This window comes from Brienomyrus brachyistius, chromosome 10 (genome assembly GCF_023856365.1).
Source record: "Brienomyrus brachyistius isolate T26 chromosome 10, BBRACH_0.4, whole genome shotgun sequence".
Lineage (NCBI taxonomy): Eukaryota > Metazoa > Chordata > Actinopteri > Osteoglossiformes > Mormyridae > Brienomyrus > Brienomyrus brachyistius.
The window spans coordinates 26502962-26521290 of NC_064542.1; the positions used below are offsets into that span (position 1 = coordinate 26502962).

The following is an 18329-nucleotide window of genomic DNA, read 5'->3' on the forward strand; positions in this document are numbered from 1 at the left end:
GAAGAACTACAATGGCTGTTAAATGCAAATATTTTTTTTCCCTAAGCATAATCTATAATAGCTCTCCAGTATGCTTTACGTTTTTCCACAGTGGGAAATTAGATAAACCTTTATAATGAAAAGACGAGAAATTACATTCTATTGCCAGAAGTTGCTTTAAAAGAGAACTGCGCGAGATGACGTGGCGCTCAGTGTGTATATTTAGACTAAATTAAGTTCCTGGAAAAAAAAGAAAAGAAAAACAGTCGCTTTTAAAGTCGAGTTATTTTTAACAGAGAAAAATTTTGCAATACCACAACTCACCGCCAGATGTAATGTGTTTGATCATTGAATTCTTCCATTTTAGCACTAGATGTCAGCAAAGAACCCACAGTTTCACGTAGACGTTATGCGAGGCAGCGAGTTTCCACAATTTTATGTTGTATTCTAGTTCAGACATGATCATTTTTTTCTTTAGCAGTTATTATCTTCACTTTCAACAGAGACAGACAAGTCATGCCCTTGAGAGTTTTAGGAGAAAAAAAATCTTTTACAGGTCCTCCCTCTCCTTTTCAGTGTTACTGCAACACTTTAATTTCCCTACGATTACAGCCTTGCAACCGTAACCATAATAATGTTAAAATGGGACAGAAGGGAAAGAACGGCAATAAACTGTCCTTGAAAGATTAACGGCCCGGTAGTTCTGAACTGTAATTAACAACGAGACTGAAGAAAGGCAAAAGCCAGCCTAAAGGAGGAATAGAGAACACAGGGTGTGGAAAATGAAAAGGTTTCGTGTATAATATTACGATATACAAAGTAAATGTATATGTTATATAAATAAACACAGAAGTGTGTGTGTCAGTATGTATTTTCATATATATATTGTTTTTAAATTCAAAATGTTCATTTTTTTGTAGACTGCAATGGAAGTTACGTTGAGGACAGCGTGTTCAAGTAGGCTTATTGTTAATAATATGAGGTTTGGTTATATAGGCTTATTACAAAAGTGCGTGTTTTAATATCAACTCTGTCTATAGTCTTTTTTTTTACATTTACATTATAAAAAGATGGTTTTACATTGCGAAACGTATTGATGTGCACATGGGAGTTTATCTATTATTTTGCTAAATGCCACACACCGACGCACCCAGGCACAGTGACTCTGTGGTACCCATGCGGTGACACACACACGCACAATCACACACACGCACGCACACACACACACACACGGAAACGCGCTATTTTCCTCCAACGTGTATTTATGTATATTTGGCTCCTATCTTTCCCTCGCTCCCGGTTTCTCTGTCTCTCTCTTTCTCTCCCACCACTCTTTCAACCACATGTTGTTCCACCTACTCTCGACCCTACTCTTTTGGAAATGAGAAAAGTTCTCTGATAAATCCTCGGCAACAACAAAATAAAGATATGCCTTCTTTTCCCATCGTAACAAAAGAAACCATCCAGGGTGCAAGAAGATTTGGGACATAGTTTGCACTTGTTTTTATCACCAAGGAAAGGATCTCCTCTCTCAAGCTGAGTATTAGTGTCGTCTGTTTCTGCTTACGCTGAAAATTATGACAATTTTGCGCAGATATTTCTTGTAATAATAAAACATACAACTCGCTATAAAATTACTCGTTCAATTTATTTTTGTATACTTGAAGATCGCATATAAGTCGGAGACTTTGTGAAAAACGAACAGAGATGAATTTGCGAACATTTAAAAGAGTAAGGAAAATTCAGATGCTGTGCTAATTCAAAATTTCTTGGGTGTACCTGGAAAAATATCCGGAGTAAAGGGAATGCATTAACGACGAAAGCGATATTTTTTAAACTTCGTTGCAAACAATGCTGTATTACCATGCAGCAGTTTATACTGGAATGTAACACTAAAGACACCATTAGGGATAAAGGTCGATACGATGTCCTTGTATTTTAGCGAATAAAATATCAGGGAAGCGAATATCTGATGTTGTTTTTAGTTTTGCTGAAATGGTACGTGCATCATTTATTTGTTTATTATTCTAAAATATTTAAGAAATAGATGTTTAGTCTGCCGACTTTTTAATCGAGAATTAAACGGGATCTCTAAAAAATTCGAGCGATTGCGTATAAAAATACCGTATTTTAAATAACTCATAAAGGGTAGCCATGACCTCCTCCAGACTACGGACGATTCTACTTGCATACCCAATGCTGCTTTTACTCGCTATGGCAATCTGTGCACAAGGCTTTTCCACCTGCCAGTCTTTCGACTTGGACGACTACAAGTCGAAGCGGATCGAGGCCGTGCGCGGACAGATCCTTAGCAAGCTTCGCATCCGGGAGCCCCCTGAACGTGAAGTTAGCCCACCACCCGAGGAGGTCCCTCTGGAAGTCATGCTTCTGTACAACAGCACCAAGGAGTTTGCCAAGGTTGATCCTGCCTGTGAACGCGAAAGCAGTGAGGAAGACTACTATGCCAAAGAGGTCCAGCGAGTCGATATGTTACCACCTCGCATTGACACAAGTAAGTAATAAAATATCTATAAAACTGTAATTTTATGTAGGCTGCTAAAACCGTTATACACTTGGAGTTGACCATTAATTATGTCACTTGTTGGTGCTGAAAGTTGAATAAGCTTGATTAGATGCGTAATATAAATACATAAAAGTTTAAAATTAAAACGTATTCAAGTATTTGTACATAAGAAATTTTCAAACGAGAGGAGGCCGTTCGGCCCATCAAGCTCGTTTGGGGAGAACTTAACTAATATCTCAGAGTTGTTAAAATCTTATCTAGCTCTGATTTAAACGAACTCACGGTTTTAGCTTGCGCTACTCTAACAGGAAGACTATTCCATACTCTAACTACACGCTGTGTAAAGAAGTGCTTCCTCAAATTCGCGAATATATGTTTTGCCCTCTCATTGCAAGTTCAAGGGTCAAACTCATTCAGTTTTGGTTGAACATCTTTTATTTATTCATTGCTTCCTTCCTTCTTGTTACAGATGTGATCAATGGTGGACCTCCAAGCTTGTATTTCCGGGTTGTGAGGTTTGATGTTAGTCGCGTGGACAGAAACTCCAGCACGCTGGTGAAAGCAGAATTCAGAATATATCGCATCCCCAACCCACAGGCCCGCAGCTTGGAGCAGAGAGTGGAAATCTATCAGGTGCCCCAGTTCTGCACATCACCTTTGCTTTAAATGCACTTGTTAGACTTTGAGAATCTATCAGAGTATAAATGGGCCGCAGGTCTCACACCTCTGGAGGTCAGGCCTCGATTCCCCACCTCAACTCTACGGTTGTTGGGTTTGCTTGTTCTCTGCATGCTGTCATGCCTACATTGCAAAAGCATGCTACGATCAATTGGAACCTCCGAATTGTCTGTAGGTGTGAATGGTGCAAGTTCCCTGTTCGGGCTGGTGCCCCCTCCTGGGTTATTCCCCACCCTGTGCCCGTTGTTAGCAGGACAGGCATCCAGACCACCATGACCCAATACAGGGGCTGCAGTAGAAAAGACGAATGAGTATAAATGACCTAGACTTGCGAACAGCAGTTAATGGTTTGTGTTCATGTTTCCCGTTCTCTCATCAAGCTGTTGAAATCTCGCGACCCAGCAGCTCCCTCGCAGCGATACATTGACTCTCGCACTGTGCGTCCGCGCGCCAAGGGGTCGTGGCTGTCTGTCGACGTCACAGACACCGTCAAGGAATGGCTAACAAACAAAGGTTAGGGTTCATGCCACTCATACTTCACTTATTTCGCTACTGCTTTTGGGGGACTTTCTCACTTGTCACTCTTTTGTTCCTTTGCTTGCTATCTCTGCCCTTTAGACAGAAACCTGGGACTGAAGCTGAGCGTACACTGTCCGTGTTGTACGTTCGTCCCCTCCACTAACAACATCGTGCCCAATAGAAGCGAAGAACTGGAGGCTCGTTTCGCAGGTTTGGGGGGAGACAGAGATCATTGTGCCAGACTGCATAACTGACAGTTACAAAGACAGACCGTCTTGGTGATGAATGACAGTCGCATGGATTTGTGATGACTGACAAAGGGGGATTTCTAGGCTGCTTTCAATTAATGAAGATTGCATGAGAATGCCAGGCTGTCACGGTAATGAGGGACCTTGACAAGAGTGAAGGTTACAGCGATGATGCCGATCGGTATTGATGTACTTATAATGGTTCTAGAATCACACACCATAAATGTCGCACACAGTGTTATGTAATTAACCTGCATCAGTTACTGCTTTCTGCTTGCAAATCAGTTGGCAGACTTAAAAGAAAAATGATTCTGCTTTATCGTGTGTGAGATTTGTAGGTAAGGGATGAACCACTTCGAGGTGTTCAGTTATACGAAAATAATCAACAGCAACTGGGTGTAATTCAGCTAACCGCTAACCAAGTTGGAGTTGATTAAATTCAATTATTATTTAACAATGTTCCAATGTGCTGTTAAAAATATAGTCCCTATAAGGACAGAACGTCTGATCAGTCTACTCACTGGAAGCGTTATCTCCATTAAGTTACCATAGAAACTGTCAACCGACAGGCTGCTGAACCAGCTATCGGAAGTACCTGTGCGTTTACATGAAAATAATCAACACCCACATGACATCTCCGGACCAATAAGAAAATAGTATTTACCAAGGCTGTGGTATAAGCTTTAATAATGGTGGATGCTCATTTTTGCTAATTCCGATCCATCTTCTTCGCAGGTATTGATGATGAATTAATGAAGCAGCACAAGAGGCCAGAAGCTGTTAAGGGCCAAATTGAGTTCAGCACCAAGACGCCGCACCTGATTCTCAGCCTGCTGCCCAGTGACAGGCTGGACGATCCCAGCAAGAAGCACCGCAAGCGGAGGGCAGCAGCCGACGCCCCCGCATGCTCACGGTACCCTCATGTCACTGTGCATGCGGCGTTTCCATAGTCACCATCCACAAGGTTTCCGGAAGGCAAAAGAACAGCTGTCTGAAATTCACTGCCTCCTACTGCACATGCGTTAAATGCGTAGCTGTGCTGCTGTGACATTCTTATGGTACCCAAACGCTGGGCCAACAGATTTGCTCTGTTTTGACTCTCCGTCAGCAGAATGGACCAAGGATGCTGTCTGCGGTCGTTGTACATTGATTTCCGCCGTGACCTAAACTGGAAGTGGATTCATGAGCCTAAAGGCTACAAGGCCAACTTCTGTGCTGGGAACTGTCCGTACTTATGGAGCGCAGACAATCACTACAGCATGGTGAGTGTCTCCTCATCCGACCGAGAGCATCTTCAAAGTCATAAGATGATGTCGGGTCCATAAGATGTATATGTATTGAAAACCAAGATGCTAAATTTAACACAGTTTAATTGATGGCATTTTACATTTAAAATGCAGTTTTTAAAAAATATTTTTGCATAATCTTTTAATCTGTTTGGGAGAGTGTTGGCAGTTGTTTACTTAATGTCTGTCAAGTGACGCCTGCTTTTTCTCCCTGGGGTTTGGTCTTTGTACGAGTGGTACTTCTCACCCGTTATTTGTGCAGCTCTTGCTTGATCACCCCACGCCTGAGTCAGTGTATAACTCCGCAACCTCCAAGCACAACATGCTGTTTTATTTAGGTGGTATTTATGTTTTTAGCCAAAGCACTCTCTGGGTGCAACAGTAAACAACCCACCGGTCGTGGCCACCTTTCCCAAAAGCATATAGATGCTAACTACGTTAGCAACTTACATAATTGGAACCATGCAGCTGAATGGGTCCAAATATGTACGACGCTAATGGGGGCTGTTGGGAAACACAGCCCACATCGGCATCCTTCGCTTTTTTGGGCCATGTGACCCTCTCGCAAGTCCATCAAAACAAGACACATTGACATGTGTACATCTTATCCACTTTCTAATTCAGAGGCCTTATGCAAATGATCAAAACAATTAATAAATACGATTAAAGCTTTTTAGTTATGAAATGGAAAGAACACTGGAGTCATGCCACCTTGTTTCTTGTTCTTGTTGTCTTAATAACAATAAGTGTGGTTTGGACAGTCTGGGGTCCCTCCTGCTGTGGTTCTCGTGGGCCGCTGCTTGCTGTTTTTAGATGAGCCTGCTTCCTTTTCTCTCCGGCACAGATCCTGCCCCTGTACAACAAGCTGAATCCCGAGGCCTCCGTGTCCCCATGCTGTGTCCCCCAGGACATGGAGCCCCTCACCATCGTGTACTTTGTTGGCCGCACCCCACGCGTCGAGCAGCTCTCCAACATGGTGGTCAAATCCTGCAAGTGCCGCTGATATGGGTAGGGGGGGGGGGGAGGAGTGGCTGAATATCGGGGGGGCAGAAAGCGGCCGGACAAGGTAAGGGAATGGGACATATCCAAATAGGAAAATGGTGGCCATGTTTTACGACTTCTGCTTGCAAAGAAACCAATCAGATGTACGATAAACATCTAAAATACGGACGGGGAATACATCATCTGTCATAGATTCCTTTACCAGTGTTAAATTATTTTGTATATCCATAAAGTAACATCTTCATAAGCAACATAATGTGGCAGGGGAGCAAAGCGCTTTATTTTGTTGTGAAAGGCACTTAATATAAAACTGATTGAATTTAATTTTTTTGTAATTCTGCTCTGGATTTGACAGAATTTTTTTCCTCCTCCGAAACAACTGGAAATATTAGCCGAATAAGCCATGGTTGTAAGTGCAAAATTGTTTAGGTTCAGGACAACAGCATATTCTTGTATAATTAGCAGGTTTAGTAGCAATAAGATGCACTGTAAGATTTAATAGTGGCTGTAGCGACTAGAAAATAGAATGTTTTTTTTCCATAGTCAAGGTTATTATTAAATACTTTTGTTTGTAAAGCCTTATTCTAGGTAGCTTTATATATTTATATAAAGTTATACTGCCATTTTAGGAAGCACCAATTGTGAATTGGATGCATGTAGCTTAACAAAATGGGATATTTTATCATTCTGAATATCATGCTAGAAAATGTAAATATTGTAGCCAAATGAAATAAAACTATTTTTATGTTTGTGAACATCAGGCATTGATCATTCTTTGTTTAAACTGCCCTTTTTTTGTTGTTAACAAGGGGTGATGATAGCGAATCTGTATCCAGCAGTTTAAAGTACATTCCATCCATGACACCTTGACATGTACAGAATTGCCTATATTCTCGAATAAGTGGTAAGGTGCCGGATTTGTGTTACATAATATTACTACAGAGTCAACTGCAACCGGAGAGTAAGGGAAGCACAGCGGGGTCGTGTAAGTTCAGTCTCAGTGGCTTGAGGTTTGGTGACCGAAGAAATGGAAATAAAAGAAGTTAAAATATATACTGGACAGTGTGCCCTGGCCAATACGGAGCAGTACGACGTGCGCGAGCAAGCAAAGTGAAACAATCAGGACTCAGAAGAGACTCAAAACACATATTTCGGCAGAATTTCACTCCTGATTGATACAGATGGATTTTAAGTATACTTTTTAAAAAAAACCATGTAGACATACGGATTCTTTCACATTGTATTGTGGAATCTGTTAGTTTATTGAGATGTCAATATGCAATACGTGACCCGCATCTAATGTATCTGACTTGATCTGAGATTCAGCGAGTGTTGATGACGTGTCTATTTATTCTGCACTTGATGTTATTTGTTCACTCGATCTTCTTACCATCTGTCTTACCCAATTCGATAACGCCACCTGCTGCATGGACAAACGTACACGTAAATGCAGAATAAAAGTCGTTTATATGAAGACATTTGGCCAAAAACCTGTAAAACAATATAAACAAAAGTCATACGTAGATCACAGTCATAAATATTTTTCCTTTAAAAGTTACGGGGTTTTTTTAAATAAAAGAATACACACCGACTGCATATAAACACGATGTCACGCTTCTCGGCCCTGACGCTAAACCCATCGCCCGCACCGGCCGGACTGCACGGCGGATGCAAAAGCGCCGCATGATGATACGGCAGCGCCAGCTCTGTGCGGTCGCAGTTCGAAGATTTTCGGCGTAAACAGGATGTGAGCGATTCCCAGACACGGAGCGCTCACAGAAAGCCAGATTTATACATTTGGGTTTAAGGGTTTGCGGCAACGAAAAAGGGACCGTCGCTGAGTCACACAGTATTGTGTGGCAGCAGTTATTTATGTGGCTGCCGGAATGTTTGTTTATAAGCGCGTCTGTCAGTGTCCTTTTAAAGCAATGAAGGTGCCAATGACTGCATCTTAACGAAAAAGCAACATGGGCGTTAAGTGTATAAAATCAGAACTCAGAACGATTTAACGAACAGTGTTAGATTAGTATTTCTCCAAGTTCCCGATGTATACATATCTATCATCCTCTGCATATATATTTACGTTTGTTTTCGGAATACGTTTTGATTCTGCGTTTGACTGTGTTACTCTGTGTTTGCTGTCAGTCCTGGTCCAGTGATATAGAGAGAGTGAGTGGCTCCTTGTGAGGCTAACAAAGGAGAATTCATTCCAACGGATGCCATTCCAGCTCTATGCCTGTGAAAACAACTTTGCTGTTTACATGGCAGAAAGGCAAGAAGGTGTGATGGAGGGATGGGGAGCCAGTGTGTCACCAGAGTAAAGCTGTAAAGTGGTAAAAGGCCATGAATGGAGTTGGGCCAGCATTTATTCCTTGTTTGGAGAACGGGGGCTGGCTAAAATGTTAGCCTCTTGATGGCAAAACCTGCGACCGCATGTGATAGAATTGCTCATGTGATTCCCGGTGATTTACCTCCACGAAGGCTTGCAAAGCAATCTGCAGCTGACGGAGGTCTTTATATTTCTTGACTCTGGAGCTGCATCTTGCAGCAATGGGCTGTTCAAGTCCATCCATCCATCCATCCATTTTCCAAACCGCGGGGGGTCCGGAGCCTACCCCGGAAGCAATGGGCACGAGGCAGGGAGCAACCCAGGATGGGGGGCCAGCCCATCGCAGGGCACACTCACACACCATTCACTCACACATGCACTCCTATGGGCAATTTAGCAAGTCCAATTAGCCTCAGCGTGTTTTTGGACTGTGGGGGGAAACTGGAGTACCCGGAGGAAACCCCTCGACGACATGGGGAGAACATGCAAACTCCACACACATGTGACCCAGGTGGAGACTCGAACCCGGGTCCCAGAGGTGTGAGGCAACAGTGCTAACCACTGCACCACCATGCTAACCACTGCACCACCATGGCGCCCCGGCTGTTCAAGTTGATAGCAGCAATTGCGACCTTTTCGGTAGGTAAATCTGAGTCAATCACTACGTAACGTTCAAAATCCTCAGTATCCGCTCCTAACACCGGTGACTCGGTGGCACTATTATCTGCAACGGTTTGCGGCCCCATTCCATCTTTGGCGAGGCCTGCTCATCTGAAACAACTGATGATCATGGTGTCTGTGCATTTATTCCAGGGTATTGTCTGCAAATGCAAAGAATCCAGAAGTGAGAGGTTTCGGCTAGTTCCATTGCAGTGGCATCTGTATCTGCGCTGCCAGTTGAGTAAGGACAGTGCTTCCTGAAGTGATTCCCTGGTAGGATAAGAGAGGTGGTGATGGGAAAGAACAAAACTGACTGTCAGGGTCAGTGGCCGTCCACCCCTGCCCTTCGTGTCTTTTCAGTGTTTGGCCAGCAGGTGTCGCTGGCCATCCTGCCTTTTCACTGTCTAACCCTTTGTGTGTTTCCCCTGCTCCACAGACTGCTGCATGGCCCAGTGGTTTGAGTGTGTGGATCAGACACTGCATTCCCCCATCGTGGGTTTGAGGCTGGCTAATGAGCCTCATCTGTTTCTTTGTACTTATGAGTTTCTGTTTCCTACTGTTTTGTTTCCTTTTGAGCTTCTTGTTCTCGATTTGCCCAACTTATGTCCTGTTTTGGATTTATTTTATACTTTGTTTTCTTGTTTATTTTCCTAGTGTAGTTTTCCCCTGTGTTTCCTCAGTTCCAGGTCTTGTAAGTTCCTTAGTTCTGTGTTTATTAGTGTTAGTTACTTTACCTGTCCCTTGTTGCCCTGTACCCATGTCACTGCACATTTGTTACCCTGCTTTGCTTCTAGTTCAGCTCCCTTGTGGTGTTATTTTGTGGTCTCACCTTCTGTGTTCAGTTCTGTTTATTATTAATTCCCTCTGTCTCGGAACCGCAAGTGGATCCTCACCTTCTTTCCAACTGCACCAGGCCGCACCGTGACCTTTGACATTAGTTAGTCATGTTGTTTTTTAATTGTGTTCCACAGCAAGTTGTATAGCAACTGGATATTTGCTTCCCAAATGCCTCTTGTCATCCTCGCGTTTGTTTTGGCCTCGTAGGGCACTGGAGAGCTGTTCGCGTTTTTAAAGCTGCATGGTGACTTACCCTTGCCAATAACAAGAGGGTGCAATTTTGCACTTGCATCCGTGTTACTTGCTGGCAGCAGGGTGATGTGTTCCTTTGATATTTTAGCTCTGGTCACATCTGATGTGTTAAACGCAAGTGTTCAGTCAGGAATGGCCCTCCGTTACAGCCCTGTGTCATCTGCATTAAAAACGTTATCAGGGCTGTAATCTTCCAGTGCAAGTCCAGTGGCGCTTCAGTGATCCAGCATTCGGCACTGAAGTCATCTCCATCGTCAGAGACCACATACACACCTATGACCACCTCCCCTTCACCCTCCTGCCACGGCAATAATCAGTCCTGCTTGCTGTACTGTCCAGGTCGTTATTCCCCATTACCCCCCATGCCCTTTTCTGCCACAGTCTTCTGCACTTACTGCTGACTTATTGCGCTGTTACTGCACGGCATTGCCACTTTGCACTTTATTCGTCATCCAGTATTTTTTTTTTATCTTTAACTTTTTTCTTCTGCATAGTCACGAGTAGCACAGCAAATTTTGTGGTACACTGTACAATGACAATAAAGACTATTCTATTCTATTATAGACTGTTTATTATATTCTATCTTGCCTCTCTCTTTGTTTTTTTTCTTCTTCATTTGTTAATTTGTCAATTTCACATTTATACCAACCGCCCACCCGAGGCTTTGAAATCTGTTCGCCCCAGCTGTGTAGTAGCTGGTTAGCTTTCTCACTCGACAGTGGGTCGTTAACTGGAATTTGCCGGCCCCTTGCTTGACTAGACCGCCTGAGCAGAGTAATTTCAGCGCCGTCTGCTTTACCTGCTTGCCTGCGCTTCCGCTCAGGATTTGAATTGTTCCTCCATTCATCTCCATTTTTTTTTTGAATCCTGGAAATAACACTTCAATCTATCCTTAAACTAGAAGCAATATATGTCTGACTCTCTTTATCATCTATCCTGTGCAAGATATTAATACGCTCTGCTAAGTGTCCGAGCTATTTCCTAGGCTTGGTTTTGAGGTCAGCACGCAAATCAAAATGCATCTGATCAAAACAGAAGCCTGTGCCATTATCCAAAATGTTTTACATTGTAATACTGAGATCAGAACCATGTGATGCATTTATTTGGATTGTGCAGATAATAAGTGTGTGTTACTGGGATGTGCCATAGAAAAGTATTAATTAAAATTGGGACTGGCTGCATGCTGTGGAATAAAGCACAGTGTACCTTAACCCAACGAGCACACAGACGCATTTTTGGGGGGTATGGCGGATTGGGAATATTATGGGTTTTTGTCACATTACTAATACAAATTTGTTGTTATAATGTTTAAGGTGGGGGCGGCATGGTGGTGCAGTGGTTAGCACTGTTGCCTCGCACCCGGGTTCGAGTCTCCGCCTGGGTCACATGTGTGTGGAGTTTGCATGTTCTCCCCATGTCGTCGTGGGGTTTCCTCCAGGCTGCAAGTGAATGGTGTGTGTGAGTGTGCCCTGCAATGGGCCCCCCATTCTGGCCTTGTACCCATTGCTTCCGGGATAGGCTCCAGACCCCCTGCGACCCAGTAGGATAAGCAGTTTTGAAAATGGTTGGATGGATGGATGGATGGATGGATGGATGGATGGATGGATGGGATGTTTAAGGTATCAACTAGACAGCTGTTTGCAAAGGGAACAGGACTGGTCAGAAAGACAAGTGCTGATGATCTTGCAAGTCTAGGCCAGAGAGCAACAGCAGTGTGTGAACAGACAAGAAAGGGCAAACTGTGACTGTAAGGACCTGCACCACATTATTCCAATCTGGATCTATGTGTCTTTATGCAGGTCATACTCAAGGCTCAGTAAACTTGCTGCTGGCGTGACTGTGTGTGTCAATTAAATTGGGTTTTACTGCTGCTGCTGTTATATGAAAACCCTCCTCGTGTTTTGACTGGCATTGCTAACTGGTATCTTCATCTTGCTAAAAAAAAGCGCTTCACTCGGGGATGGACATAACTGGTAGGCAAGTACGCGTTCACCTTTAAAAGCAATACGTGCGGCAACCGATTATTGTAATAATCGATAAAAATAAAAATAAACGTATTTTATGTGCATTTGCTCCGCTATGACAAGAAATTATCCTACATTTTAATTTGTATTTTAATGTCACTGTGTTGTGCAGCTGGGTCCTGTGCTGCAGGCTGGTGGAGTGATACCAGCAGGCGATGGAAATACAGAGGACACTCTGTAGTAAAAGGTTCTCTGCATGACCTTATTGACCCCATAATAACTTTTTTGATTTGCACATCTAGACACATCATCAGTGATGTAACCTGAGGTCTTCGGGTGTTTCAGGTCTTTCAGCATCATACACCTTCACCCAGGCGACCCAGCCCGGGGTGATCAGTCCATGGCTTGCGTCTAGGTAGCTCGTATGGTCCACAGATCTCTCCTTTTGATCCACAGCCATCTTGAAGCTTTCTCACTGGCATAAGTGATCTACCTTATGGCTCTCCTGTTGTGCAATCCCCTGATGTCCAGCTCCTTGAGGACTGGTCGGCAGCTGACCTCAATGGGTAGCAACAGATCCTCCACCCCCCACTTCGGCATTCATGTATGAGTTCTTTGTTCTTGGCCCTCTTTCTCTCCAATGCCTCTCCCATCCCGTCTTCCCAGGGCGCAGTCAGTTCCAGCAGGGTCACCTGCCTTGATGATTTTGACACAAGCTCCATGTCAGGCCTAAGCGTGGTCACAGAGATGGAGTCTGGGAACTTCAGCTGACTCCCCAGGTCAACATTCAGCTGCCAGCCCTGGGTTGTTGCCAGAATCCCCCTTATTGGATTCATAAGCTGTTGGGGCGTCTCTCCGGCCTTAACAAATCGATAAAATGCTTCAGTAGTCGTTGCTGCCTACTGAGGGAGGTTCCTGCACTGACGGCCTCTGCAATAACCCTCAGCGTCTGGTTGTAGCACCGCGGATAACGCCCCTCTCCCAGGGCTTTTCAGAAACAACTTAAGAAGTGTTCCTGAGATCCTCTTTCCTGGCACAACAGACATGCAAAGGTTTCTGCCAGAACCCAGGAGAAAAGATTGTCTGGGCTTGGGAGGACATCGTAGAGTGACTGGATAAGGAATTTGATCTGTTGTGGCTGAACTATCCACAATTCTGCCCACCTGATCTTCCTGTCCATTGAGTCCACGCCCCTTGCTGTTGCATTCAGGTGCAGATTTCCTCCACCTCTGCAACGGATATCAGGCTGGAATGTTAAAATTAGCTGCATGGATATTGTATATTGTATTGTAAAATCATTCATCGCCATACAGTCGTTTTCTTGTCTTTTGAAAGTGTTAAGTAGTTACAATTTTCAGGGCAGTAGTATTGACTCTTCTGTTGACCTGGTGCAGTATGTTTCACTGTGGGACAGTGCAGTTCACTGCGGACACCAAGGTAAGATGGAGATTTAATGCGAAACCCAATGACCAGAAGCAAATGCAGGCAGGACAATTGGAAGGGTTAAAATGCAACTTCAAGCCAGACAGGCTGGGATGTTAAAATTACATTTTCAGTTCAAAGATGTTAAGGATGCTGTCAGTCCTCATTGTCTTTCCCAAATAATGTGCTCCCAGAATAGATTTCTTTTTTGATTCATGACAATCATGCAAATGCCAGAAGGAATATGGCTGTAATATAAGATGACTGTACTGTGCTTTAAATGAATGGGCTTTCTGTAACCGAATGTAACCGAATGTATTGATTTATGTTTCCACTACTCAAGTAATTCTTCTTGGTTGAAATACACTGTGACTATTATTAAGAACTGAAAGGCACTGAGATGTGGGGGCCCAGAAATGAAAATCAAGGTGGACAGTTTCACAGAGGCTAACAGTTTAATAGTTTCATGACAGCAAGATACGAGAATCAGTAACACACATTTATACTCTTGCATCAACTACTAATAAAATGATAAAATGATCGCCGATGGGATCCTTCATCTTCAGGAGTGGGGTCCTAGTAAAGTATCCTTTCTGCAAAAATGAAATTAAATGTATTATTAACTTTTTGGGGAATGAAATGGTCAGAAAAGATGAAGATGCAAATAGCAAAGGTACAATAAGTTAGCTGTGAAATTTGGAAAACATCTAAACAAAAAGAATAAGGTGCTTTGCATGGGTGTTTTTTGTTGCTGTCCAGCCCAGGCAGAGTTGAGAAGCTACATCTCCAGACGAATGTGCTAGTAAGCAGCTGAATGACATGTGTTCTCTACTCACAGCAGCCATAGAGCTTGTTGATCCTCAGAATATCAGACTGAGACAGTCCATTCCTCTGTCCAATTTGCACAGTTTCATCTGGGATTGGAGTGATAGTATCCATTCCGGGCTGAATTGTGAAAGCAGTCCTGTACAAATGGAGAGTTGGTAGGGGAATCACTTTTGATTCTAAGTTCACATTTTAAAAGGAAGAAATGACCTTCCACTCTTTTGTTTGATATAAACTTTGTGTCTCTAATGTTGCATCGTGACTCTTGTCCTTACCTTGCATAATGCATGACAGAGCCGTAGTCATATGCAGTCATTTCATTAGTGGTGTTTTGTTTATCAAAGTTGAAGGTCTCATCTGTGAAGCAAATGGAAACTGTATTAGCTGAGTTCTTCAGGAGATTTGCTGTGTCCTTATGGACAGTGGATGTTGTTCACCATACTCATATTATCCTGCAGTTGTCAAGAGAAATTGCTATCTGACGATGTTATTCAGAGGAGGACATGTGGCCCTGATAGGATGTTACTCACTTGGGTCAACGTATTTCCAGTTGATCCTGACGTGCCGGTCACGGTCACTTCTCACGTGCTCGTGATAGAAACCCAGAGCGTGGTTAAGCTCGTGCTGAACAATTCCACCAATAAGGCAGCTGCTCTCCATGAGAGAGACCACCTGCTTGCCTCCAATTTTACCAATAGAGGAATAACATCTACCAAGAGAGAAGATCACTGCTGCAGTGCGACGCAGAGAATGTTATGTGACAGACAGCTGACTGAATTAAAGGAAACTTGAGCTTGTTAGCAGAAATGTACAGCAGCAATGCAGGTTATTTTGAATGAAGATTTCCAGAAAGCTGTGAACTATCACTCAAGCGCTAAGTCCAAAGTCTGAGAGGGTGTCAGTCTTACCCATACAAGTTCTCGATGCTGAGGTAGTCTGACTGAGACGTCCAAGGGATGAATCGAATGCAGGTTTTAGAGTTGAATGTATTTATAGCAGATTGTATCACCTGTATATCAGAGGAGGCTGTACAGTAGAAGCACAGCAGAAGGGTAGCACATTTCAGCATAATGAATACTGGCTCTCAAAACACCGATCAGCGTCTGACAGCTGAAGATGCCGAACCATCTTGTGTTTAATTGTTCTTATGCTTAACGAGTAGCAAATACAAAACTTTACTCTCCAATATTGCATGGTTTTAATGGACACAGTACGTATGAACTCATTACTGTACGCACTAGAGCGTAGTTGCTTATCGTTTGAGATGCCCTTTATTTTCTTTAAAAACGTGGCATCCACTTACAAAAAGCACTGCTGATCACGTAAGGCACTTGAACGAGTCCATTTGCAGATTTCGGCCACAAGCAGACGTTCATATAGCAAATCATGGCGTTCTTGGTGTTTGTGATGAGCAGGTCTCCTTCCACCAGCATCTGACTGGATGCTTTTAGAACAGGGCAAAACGAAAGTGAGAAAACGTCAGTAAAGTCTTGACTTTAGTTTTTCTATTTCAGATCAAGCGTCATTTCATGTCATATGTCATAGTTATTATTATCATTATTGTGTCACTGTACCTACATGTCCGGCATGTAGCTGTCGTTAAGAATTGAAAGGAGAAAATCATTATTTGTACATTATCAGAAACTATGCGACAATGGCGACATTAAGGCTAACCGTTGTTTGCCTCCAGAATCCTCCTGGTTAAGTCCACGTTAAGTGAGTCTTCCCAAGGGATTCCTGAAATGAGAAGAATTTCACATTGGAGCCTGAGGGAAGTGAGACAGGGGCACCAATGATAAGAGAGACAGCCTCGCACATTGAGAATTAGTGTTTGTCATTTCCTGTGGTAATAAGAGATGAATCACAACTCACCTTCCTCACCATCGTCCTCCTGAAAGGAAAGTTCAAAGAGAGATCCAAATGTGAGTCTGTCCGGATACATGAGTGATGCAGAAACTGAGCGACTGTTGATTGATTAAGGACTTACCGTCACAGGGTATGCCTTTGAGAGACTGAATAGCAGTGTCAGGACGGTGAAAACACGTTTGTGGTCCATCTCGTCAGTGTGTGATGGTTCCCTGGTTGGTTTCTTCTGGCTGTTTTGATGCGTGACTGCTGCCGTGGTCCTGGTTTTATGTAGTCATCCACAGGTGTGTCTCTTAAGAGATTACTAGGTATTGTCAACTGTGTCTGACCAAAACAAACGGTGGGGTGTCTGCTAACCACCAGTTAATCTGCAACTTGAGCCAGTAATGGAATGAGTTGATGCCGCCGATTTGAGTTTCTGAGACTGAAACCCCCTCTTCAGCTGAAAATAAACGCAGCATATATGTAGAAGAGGTGTGACGAGTCCCATGAATCTGACCACCATTTTCAGTTTATCTGTGTCACCTTAGCCTAGAGCTGCCAGACTTTAGCTGGGCCCTTGAGTGTACATTGTCACTTGATTGCATGGACAGCTTTGCACTTACTTGTGCTTTGATGGTCTTTGCAGTGGATTGAGCAAGTGAGAAAAAAACCTGGTGTAGAGGACAGTATAGTGCAGTGTTTTAATGGATATAATTCAGAAAACGTTAATGTCGAACAGAGACATAGTGAATCAGTGGTACATAAGATGTATGGCAATGTCACGTGTGTCAGCACAAAAAGTTTCAAATTGCACTTTGCCAAAGAGAAGGTGATGACTTCCTATATTGAATTAAAGGAGTAAGAACTTCTTGAAGGTCCATTTGGCACCGGTGCCCTTGGGAAATTTAAAGATTTCATTTGTCAAGGGAAATACTGGAATTGTAATGGCTCCAAGACGTAATGGATGCTTATTGGAATTTAAACCTGGCGTCATACTTCTGGCTAAACGTCACCATTTTCACTGCCAGCATATTAGAGGGAACTGGGTCATGGTTTCACTCATCTCTGCTGAATTAACGGGATATTACTGGCACTTCTGTCTGAGGGCACAGTCACCGCAGTGGGTTTAGTACTCATCTCCACCACCCAGCTCTTATCTTAATTACTGAAGATAATTACTTCCTGCATTGTTTCTGCCATATTTGAGATGTATCTAGGAATCTCCGCGAAGCTGAGATCCTGAGATCCTTATCTTTGTTTTAATGGTGCTGGCTAAACTACATCTTATTCTTCCTCATCGCTTACTCTCGCCATTGTTTACAAACCTCCATAGCCCTTGCATCATGAAGCAGGATTTTTTGCTTAGTCATATAACTGGTTGGATTTAAGGTAGTCAAGGCTAACTGAAAGTGAATAAGGATGAAGGCCTTTTACACTGTAGTACTTCAAATCGACAAGTTATCTGGCTAAGCAGGAAGTCCTGCATGGTGATTATAGCGTGAGTTTTTTTGTAGTTCCACATCTCAGGATTCATGAACTACATTTCCCAGGATCTAACTACCTGCTAGTTCCCTGGTCTCCACTCCAAGAATGTTTCTGTTGAATGCTTCACGGCAAGGTATTTTCCTCTGCTGCTAATTTTAGCTCCAGCCTATTTATACTCACTTTGCCCAGTTTTCTGTTGTTGTGAGATTATTAGTTGGGTTTACCTTCTACTTTTGTGTGTTCTTGTATTTTACTCCTGTTTTGACTTTTTGCATCGCCCTGGCGTTTGAGATTACTGCCCAGTGCTTTGGATTTAGTTGCCATGGTAGTTATCAATCCCTCCCTGTTATTTCCTGTGGCCCTTCTGCATCTCTGATTGACCTGTGGATTTTGTCATGAACACCCCCCATCCCCGTTACCGCACTTGGTTGTGATTGCGCTCAGTAAACTGTCCCCCAGACATTTTCCATG

The 18329-nt window shown here is 43.2% G+C and overlaps 2 protein-coding genes across 2 annotated transcripts; one reads left to right on the plus strand and one right to left on the minus strand.

Annotated features, from left to right (window-relative positions):
• The first annotated feature begins 1206 nt into the window (after positions 1–1206).
• On the plus strand, positions 1207–6991 carry tgfb5 (transforming growth factor, beta 5). Its single transcript, XM_049028463.1, has 7 exons — positions 1207–2491; positions 2973–3136; positions 3562–3694; positions 3800–3910; positions 4684–4861; positions 5060–5210; positions 6079–6991. The coding sequence occupies exons 1-7, from the start codon at positions 2134–2136 to the stop codon at positions 6235–6237; spliced, it is 1254 nt and encodes a 417-aa protein (XP_048884420.1). The 5' UTR covers positions 1207–2133; the 3' UTR covers positions 6238–6991.
• Positions 6992–14528: 7537 nt separating this feature from the next.
• On the minus strand, positions 14529–16581 carry LOC125750628 (hatching enzyme 1.2-like). Its single transcript, XM_049028751.1, is given in 7 exon segments — positions 14529–14664; positions 14801–14882; positions 15056–15234; positions 15434–15551; positions 15829–15969; positions 16200–16240; positions 16457–16581. Coding segments are annotated over 7 exon segments (822 nt in total).
• Between the last annotated feature and the right edge of the window lie 1748 nt (positions 16582–18329).